The sequence below is a fragment of the Drosophila arizonae genome, chromosome 2 (genome assembly GCF_054131065.1).
Source record: "Drosophila arizonae isolate 15081-1271.41 chromosome 2, UAZ_ARI_1.0, whole genome shotgun sequence".
Lineage (NCBI taxonomy): Eukaryota > Metazoa > Arthropoda > Insecta > Diptera > Drosophilidae > Drosophila > Drosophila arizonae.
Window position 1 is genome coordinate 1,406,981 of NC_142922.1, and position 9,436 is coordinate 1,416,416.

Consider the following 9,436-nt stretch of genomic DNA (forward strand, 5'->3'; position numbering starts at 1 on the left):
ATTCACTATTCACATGCAACTGCAGCACATCGAAAAAGAGAATATTCAAATATATTCAGTCATATGGAATGGCATTCTGTTGCATTCACTTTTCACATTCAACTGCAGCACAACAGCAAACTTCATATTCAGATATATTCAGCCGAATATTCCCTGACATTTTGTTGGCCTGTGTAATTGGCAGTGCTGCTGCTGCTGCGCTGCTGTTGCTGCGCTGCTGTTGCTCCTAGACATTGTAGCTGGCTGCATGTTCGGTAAATTGTTTTTCACTGCCAATAGGCGAGCGACATTTACAACGATGGGCTTAAACAAATACTCGAACAACAGTCAGCAGCAGCCATTGTTGTCAGTGTGTGCGTGTGTGTGAGTGTGTGTGTGTGTCTGGGTGAACTGGCAAATGGACCGCCGTGACGTATACGTAATATTTCATTTCATTTGCACAACACAGCTGGATACACTCATATGTGCGCTGGATGCCGAAACAGAAGTGCGTGTGTTTACCTGCCCGTTTGCTATTGGCATAACAAAGGTAAAGGTTGCAACGGCACGACGCCACGAGCGATTGCGTCTGCGTTTGCCTCTGCCTCTGCCTCTGCCACTGCCTCTGCCTTTGCGTTTGCGTTTGCATTTACGTTTACGTAAAGCTTCAACACCGTTATTTATTTAATTGCATTCAATTTGGGGTTAATTGTTAAACAATGGCCAACAACGAAAGCTCTGCACCCACCCACCGCCCCCCGTCTGTCCAGCTGCGTGGGCGAAAGAGTTGTTGTTGTCCTATGGCCATACGCTCAGCTGGTCAAGTGTGTTTGTTGTGCAAACAAACACGAGTGCGGTTTTAATTGAACTCAAGTGGCGTTCGACCCATTCATTCACTTCCACTTCCCCCCCTCGCCCATGCCCTTGTCCATCTCCTTCCCCTCCTGGTCAGTCCGAGAGTCCAGGGTCTTTCACACACGGGCGTAATCACGTGTGAAGCTCAATTCTTAAGCCCCGCGACCCCATTCAAATACCGTCTCAATTCAAAACGAATCACCTTTATACATATACATATACATATATACTAAATGAAACTAAATGTGCGGAATTAAGTCTATTTAACGTCAGTCCTCGCAGAAGCAACGGTCTGCAAATGCTTCTCACAGAAGCAATCAATTTAAACTAATTGGATTCTAGTTAGATTAAGCATAACACAGAGTAACGTATTAATGAATAATTAATTATTTTTTCGCATATAAAGTAATCAATTTGAACTAAATAAAATGATTGTCATATTGTATTATTCTTTGATTAAAAAAAAAATAAGTCTGGCTCTGTCGTGGAAAACCTTGTAAGATTTTGACTTTGACAAAAATATAGATATTTGAGGCTTGACTTAGCTGCAGTCCCACTCCGATTTTGACTGCTTTCCAAACAAAAATCCCGAGGTTTATTTCGAGAATACAAAAATTTTCGTCATTGATGGCTTTGAATGCCAAGCGATAGCTGTGAAAATTACGAGTCAAAATTATTAATTAGTATATATAGAGGAGTTTGGAAATCAGACGAAAAATATACGAATTAGACACATGGAAATTGCAATGCGACAGATATCGGATATCACGCAATGTTTGAATACATTTCGATGCCGTGAATCAAAACAAATAAAACATATTTGAAATCAAATTAAAATTACATTTCGCAACCTAAACAAATGGCAAACAGCAGACAGCAAACTGGAACAGAAACTTCAGCCAAAAACGACTCTCTCTCTATCTCTCTCTCTCTCTATCTCTCTCTCTCTCTCTCACTCTCTCGATGCAGTCTATTTGCCTTTGTTATCGTCGAGTTGACTTTCCAAATGCTCATTTATGCTTAAAATAATGTGGACCCGAAATTAATTGGACGCTAATCGGCTAAATTGCGTTTCGCCTGTTTGTATGCAATTAAATTGTTGGCCAAAGTGAATCAAGATAATTCGGTGCTGCAGGTAATTCGTGCTCGCATTCCAAAACTCAAACAAAGCTTTATTTAGCACGTTAAACACACTCGGCACGCCGGCCATAATCCATTGAACACGTTCCGGACGCCCAGGCCCACTTGAGCCGCCCACTCGAGGAGGCCGATGCCACCGCCCCCTCGAATGGAAGGCATAGCGCCAGTGGAGAGCCGATCGATAAATTATTAATAATCATATTTTACCCGAAATGCATTTCTATCGAGATAGTTCAGTAATTTATTCCAACAATTTGTTTCGCCATTCACTAAATGTGAGAATACAAATTATAATCAGCTCTAGCGGAAAATTCATATATTTCTATTCATGAATTTATTTTATTTTTTCCCTACGTGCAATTATGAATACATATTGAAATGAGGGCTTCATTAATTGAGGCTTAAGTTCGAGCTCAAAACCGATGAAAATTTGTTAAAATCGTACTTAAAATGTTAGCGAAATGAACATATTTCATGGAGAAAGTCTATGGAGGAGAAGGGAAAAGGAGATGCAAAGAAGCAGATTGACAGAGGGGGTGAAAGGGAGAGAAGGAGAGGCAGAAGAAAAGAGAAGGAGAGAAAAAGGAAAGAGAAAGATATGTAAAGACAGAGAGAAAGACAGAGAGTGAGAGAGAGAGAGAGAAAAGATAAGGAGAGATAGAGAAATATTAGGAGAAATAGAGAGAAAGATGAGGAGAGAGAGAGAGAGAGAGAGAAGTACATACAGACAAGAAAGGAGAAATATACATAACTAGAGAGCGAGAGAGAGAGAGAGAGAGAGAGATGGAGAGATAAGGACAAAGAGAGAAAAATAAGGACGGAAGAGTTCAGAGTTAGTTAGAATGGAAGAGAAGAAGAAAAGTCCAAAGTGAAAAAGAAAGTGAGAGGTAGAGAGAATAAGCAAAGGAATGAGAGAAACAGAGGAAATGATTCAGAGAATGGGGAAGACATAGATATAATGAAAAAGAGAATAAAAGAAATATAGAGATAATGAGTAAGATAATGAAAAAGTCAAAGTGATGGTAGAGCCTCTTCATAAAGCCAGACACCTTCTGCTCTTTATACGAATTTTGACTTTGACTTAAAGTAAGATAATGCTACTAAAAGCAACTTCTATACGGATTAGAAATCGATTTTTGCCTTGCCTATAGCCTTGAGGCTCTAAAGAGTTGTCCATGTAAATTAAATGCAACTTTTTTCATATGAATAAAATCGTTCAGGGGCCCAATTGAGTATCTAAAACTCATATGCTTTAACAGCCGGAAATGACTCTTAAAATGAACTCAGTGTGAAATGACTCTTAAAATTAACGCAAATAAAATCAAATAGAATGGAGATAGCTTATCGAAATGTCTCCATCTTTGTCACTTCATGCACGAGCACAAAATGAACTCGTCTAATCCTCGCCCGCTCAGGTCTCAATTGCCCCGTCGGACATAAATATCATGTTCAACTATCTTGGAATCCCATTCATTTTATTTTATTTTCAACTCGCACAGATTATGATCTGTTTATTGTGTCAAGTGTCCCGAGCCTCAGAGTTATGCATAACAAGATAGTTCCATCTCTCATCTCTCATATAAATGGGCGCAAAACAAAGGCATTCACTGTGAGTCTTAGAATCTCTGAGCTGCCCACATCACAATAAGCTTGGCCGGCAATTATATTAAAGTTCGTTTAAGTAAATACATAAAGTTTGCGAGACTTGCTGCTCACAGCGAGAGGAGCTCGACTCCTGCTCAACTCGACTACAATTGAGCTTATTTCCGGCGGAAGTATCAGTGTTTGGCAATTTCCGGCCAGCTTTTGCTTTCACATCGATTTTTCTATGCACAGCATCTCACCAAAAGCAATAAATGTTAATACTTATTAGAGGCCGAGGCATATGCCTCAGGGCAGCGTTCTAGGAAGGACAGCTTCTCCAGCATCTTTAGCTTCCTCATCAATAATTGGCTGTAAAGTAAAATTAATGCCTTTGTTTGCCTTCGCTCGCCCTGCCCTACTGCAAAATAATCATCATTAATAATTGTGTACATAAAATGCATTTTGACAGCATTCGGATATAATTTATATCAATTATTCAAATGATTTCGCTGCTGCAGAGAGAGCTGCAGCTCCCTGGCGCCAAGGCAACTGCAGCTGAAGTCGTTATGCTAAATTTGCAATGCTTTATTAATAATATCAAAGGCAGGCCGCTCTGCCATTGAAATTAGAGCAGGCCAATCGTAGAGTGTAAGTGAAGCGCTTCATAATGGCAACAGACGGTCTCAGAGACAGTTCAAAGTATATCTTGAGCATAAGCATTAGCAAGAGTGCAGCTATATGTGCCTCACTGGCAAATACTCTAAGCACATGCATACACATACAATATGTATATAAGCATCTGCTTTGCTCACGGGTCAGATTACGCAGCAGCAGAGCACGCCCTGCACTCATAGGCTTTACCAAAAGAGAGAAAGAGAGAGAGAGAGAGAGAGAGAGAGAGTGAGAAATTATTTGTTGCATCACTTGTGTTCTGGACTCTCGCTCAGACTGCACCCAAATGTAGCCAATTCGAAAGTTATGCCTGAAATTCCCATTCTCGTTGGGTTCAGGGCATACATATGGTGCATTATGGTGCATTAATATCTGCTCGGATCATATGTATGTACGTACATACCCGAAAGTTTCATAGATTTTGCTTCTTCATAGCCGGCAGTAAATGCTGAGATGACATACCTGCTGATATCCTCTCATCTGTTGCCAAAACGTGACTTGGGTCAGCAGCTAACCGTAATTTTAAGTGTCTATAGGCCAAGAGGGATTCTTCAGATTTCCAATCCGAAAATTATTATCTGTAATGTCTTCACATTTTCTTAGAAATACATAAATCTACTCACTTATCACGTCATCTCTGTCAGCACTCTCAAGTCATAATGCTCATTAACTTTTTACTTACTTACTTTTACTTTTTACTTACATTTTACTTAATTACAGAACACTGTATCTGATATTGATATAAGTATCGATAATATCGATATCAGCTTTTGCAGATATTATATATTTATGCTTATAGCTTATAGAGATTCGTCAGATTTGCAATCCGTCAAACTTTGTCAACACTGTAGGTTTCAGTGCTCAATAACATCCCACTCAAAGGCGTTATACAACACTGCCTTTGACACTGATCTAAATATCGATAAATCGCTCTATCCCAGTAATCAATTCGTAATAACTAACATGCATTACTAATCTACCCTCTTGGCATCCACACATGTACAGGGTATACCTGCTAGTCAAATTAATAAATATTTGTTTGGGTTTTTTCTTTGCTTAGAATCTCTCTATCTATTAAAAGGTTATCAATGGCAGCACTGCGTCTCAGCCCAACTCAGCTCAGCTCAGTTGATAACAGTTTTCAGTTGACTGTAGCTTAGGTGATCAAGTCTCATTTCAGTGTCGACCGCTCTAAGCGTAAACATATTGGAAATGAAGTGTTTACTAATTCTACTCGCGCTCTGCGCTGGCTGCCTGCTTTGTAACGGCGAAGGGCTACTGTCGCGCCTCCTGCATCGAGATGCATCCAAGACAACAACGACGACGACGACGACGACAACTGAGAAGTCCATCAAGCAGCTCTACATCAACAACAACTTGCCGCAGTTGGAGCCCCAGTGCATCGGGCACTACGCGTGCAGCAAGAAGCTGACGAATGTGCCCGCGCCCCGGCCCTGCGTCAAGTACTGCCTGAAGCGCATCGAGTGCCCCAACCAGAAGGTGATTCGGGGTAAGCCCAACCAGTGCGTCGAGCTGGACGAGAGCCAGGTCTTGGCGGACTACGAGGCCACCACCGTGCGACCCTCCTCAGAAGGCACCACCGAGAAGATCATGGAGGTGGCCATGATCGACTTCCCCTGCCAGCCGGGCTACCTGCCCGACAGTCGCGGACGGTGCCGCGAGATATGGTAAACCCCAGCCACAGCGTCGGACTTTATTCAGAGTTACTTTTATATAATGAAACTGTTGTGTTTGTAACAATAAAGCGAAGCTATAGCCGAAATACATTCATTAATGAGCCAACGAACTGGGCGTGGCCTGACGTGACGCCCAACTATTTTGTCAACAATTTAGTACACGAAAACATGTGTAGAAACAGCTCATAAACGGGTAAGTACTGGGCCAGTGGGCCAACAGCGACTGCTTGATACTCGCCTGGATTCTGGTTAGAGGAGGATTTAGCTTAGAGAAGGAACGAATTTCGTATTTATATTAGATCATAGATAGGATAGATCGGTTGAGACAGTCAACAATCCTAGCAGCTCGTAGGTTGTGCCATATACATAAATAGACTCTAGAGTTACTAAAAGAACCCAAGCATAACATGCGTCATACTGCACCTCCTTATACAAACTGAAATAAGAGAGAATACTATATAGTCGTTCCCAGAATGCGGGGGCTATACAGCTCTTTTGTTAAAGAGATCAAATCTTTACTATGATATGAGCCTCAGGGAAGATCAGGAAGTCAAGACATATTCGAGCAGTCTCTACTAGCCTCTTACATGTTAAGATTGATATATCAAAATTATTTCAAGTTTAAAAAAATAAATAGGATAGTGATAAACAAATGCACATGAACAGATTCTTCAGTTAGATGGGGAAGGAGTTAAGACGATCACAGCCCCGACTAGATTTTACATCAAGTCTGTATGTGATGCTAATAAAGCGTAGCGCAATATACAATATAAAATAAATAATAATGGGCGTCTATAAAAAATTTAATTGAAAATAACAAATCACTGAAAAGAGAAGAAGAGAAGACATGTTCAAGCGACTATACTCCAAATTTCAGCTCTTTCTCTCCCGCACACACTCCAAGGCATCTGCCGGACTGTGCAAAACCAATATGCCCATTTAGTTTGGAGGAATGAACATAAGTGAGTTGCTCTGTCGCCTGTTAACGGGTGTTGGAAATAAAAGCGCCGCCTTGAGCCTAGCCCCTGGCGGCACCTCGATGAGTGAGTGGACAAAGTGGACGCGTCAGGAGTCGAGCTAATATAAAGCGAGCTAATGACAAGCCGCAGACACAGCCGAGACGAGGTCAGCGAGTGCGTCGCATCACGTGATTCGGGCCCATTCCGTCATAGAAATTCCGAAACTCTGCGAGACTCAGCGAGACTCCGAGAGTGGGTGGATTCTTGATGTGTCTTCGTTATGTTAATTGTTTGGCTTTTGACGAGCTGCGTCGCTGTTTGCTGTTATTGTTATTGTTGGCCCATTGTTGTAAGCCATAATTTGCGCGCTTATAACTCTGAAATTTTAACAGTCAACTCAAACGCAACGAAACTTTATTAATTGACTGTGCGAACCACAAACTTTGACTTCATTTAAGCTCATTCTTTTTGTTTTTCTTGATTTCCGCTTCCGTCAAACCGAGTTTACTTTTGCTTGTGTTTATGGTAATCAAACCTCCCCACCTCTTTGCCCGCTCGCCTCCACCTTAAGCTGACTTCCAACCAGCCGACACACCTGCCTAGCCCACCTGTGTCTGGGGCTGGCGTGGCATTTGGAAATTAAACCGCACTCGGCCCTTAAAATTTTATAACTTAATTTTTGCTCCACAATTTCTACCCTTCTCACTCACTCCACTCCACCCCACCTCTCACACTGCCTTTCAGACTTGCTCTCCCTCACATTCTCTCAATGTGTGTGTGCGTGTGTGTGCTTTGTTTTCGTCTCGTCGCTGGTTTTGGCATTTTTGTGAACTTTTTGATTTGATTTTTGCTTCAGCTCTACTTCTCTGTACTCATTCTATAGCCGTTCATGCGTTGAGTAAGCGGGTATATTGGATTTGTGCAAACCAAGTTTGTCTTTCTTTCGATCTGTATGAAAATTACAAACTCATAAACACCTCTCTTACGTTCTTTAGCATATGTTTCATAAAATATTTAGATATACCAAGAAACTAGCCTTATATAGCATAATAATATATAATATATATTTGGAGATAACACAGCATTGTACATATGAGAAAAGAGTAAATAAAAATATTAATCTTTTATAATCGAACACTGAGATTTTAAAAGAATGTTGAGAAATATATATAAATGAATAGTTTTTTATCAAAGTATTTTAGCAGACATGGCAAATCGGAACTATGCACATTCCAACTCATATAAACTTAGCTCATGTAGAGTGGTAGAGCTAGAGCTCTAAAGAATAATTTCCGGGACTTCCCCGTAATAAATGGGAATGAGGAATGGTAAATCAGTTCAAATTGAAGCACGAAGCCTACAATAAACTTTCATAGCTTTTTATCACTGATATTGTACTCTCCATCTAATATATAACCTATTCCCATTGATAAGGCTATCAATTCAAACATTAAGAAAAAAACAATTTTTTTTTTTTTAATTAAAGAATTTCTTATTAACAGCTTGAACAGGTATTAAGCAGTTGCCTACGCCCGCCTGGCAAGCTTTCAATTGTTTTCAGCTTCTGCTTCTTCATTCTTTTTTTTTTTTTTTTTTTTTTTGTGCATTGTTTCTTGTAGTTTGTCGTGGTATTTGTGCTATGCGTGTTGTCTGTTGGCGCACAATGGCGGGAAAGTGGCGCGCGATGCTATAGAAATTTGCCATGCGAATTACAATAATAAAGTGATGAAATTTATTTTATTTACAAGGAAATACTTACGAGCATTAGCTGCGCTGATAAGCATGATCTACGGCGGTATATATGTATATATGTAAGTATATGTATATATATGTGATTACATGGGAATTCAAATGAGCTGCGATAAGGCAGCGATTGTCGCAGGATTAGGCCAGCAGGCGTGCCAAAGAGCCATTTGAGTGTGATTGAAGGGCTGCATAACTCAATTGCTTAGCGGTAATTGTGCATTGGCAAGAAATTCAGAGCATTTGCCCAATCAGTCGTTTAACAAACCGAACAGCAGTAAAGCAAATGATAGCTGAGTAGCTGTACTATGTATGGGTAGGGATCAATATGCATAGACCCTTATCTTTTTAACTAGTCAGTAATTCCACAATCTTTCACAATTTAATAGCATAAAAGTCGCTGTAAAAAGAAATCTAGTCAGTAAACCAGTTGAAATTCCGGCCAGAGTCTCCTCAATGCTGAATTCCTCGTCTGACGTCGCCACCGCCACTCCCACACTTATCCTCTTAGCGACAAATACCCAACTAAAGAATCAGCCAACAGTTCACATACAATTCAATCAGCGTTGCAATTCTATTTATAGAATGCCAATAAGAATGCATGAATGAATGGCAGTGTGTGTGTGTGCGTGTGTGTGTGTGTGTGTGCGTGTGTGCGTGTGTGTGTGTGCGTGTGTGTGTGTGTGCGTGTGTGTGCGTGCGTGTGTTTGTGTGCTCACGCATAGCGCAAATGCCTGAGCTGTTTGGCTTTGTCAACTGGCCTCACGTTTACTTCAACAACTTTTACGCTTTTTAATGCATTTTTAT

The 9,436-nt window shown here is 40.7% G+C and overlaps 1 protein-coding gene and 1 long non-coding RNA gene across 3 annotated transcripts in view; one reads left to right on the forward strand and one right to left on the reverse strand.

Annotated features, from left to right (window-relative positions):
- The window catches only part of LOC149270170 (uncharacterized), a 120,683-nt gene extending 115,754 nt beyond the window's left edge, over positions 1–4,929 (reverse strand). For both annotated transcript variants that reach the window (XR_016268512.1, XR_016268511.1), the window contains exons 1-2: positions 4,854–4,929; positions 4,693–4,779 (exon numbers count right to left, since the gene is read on the reverse strand). This is a non-coding gene — a long non-coding RNA (uncharacterized LOC149270170). The remainder of the gene's footprint in view (positions 1–4,692; positions 4,780–4,853) is intronic.
- A 437-nt stretch (positions 4,930–5,366) lies between these two features.
- Positions 5,367–6,013, forward strand: Gbp3 (Growth-blocking peptide 3). The gene has a single exon (XM_018000479.2). It carries the CDS (start codon positions 5,443–5,445, stop codon positions 5,920–5,922), a length of 480 nt encoding a protein of 159 aa, XP_017855968.1. The 5' UTR covers positions 5,367–5,442; the 3' UTR covers positions 5,923–6,013.
- Positions 6,014–9,436: the final 3,423 nt, after the last annotated feature.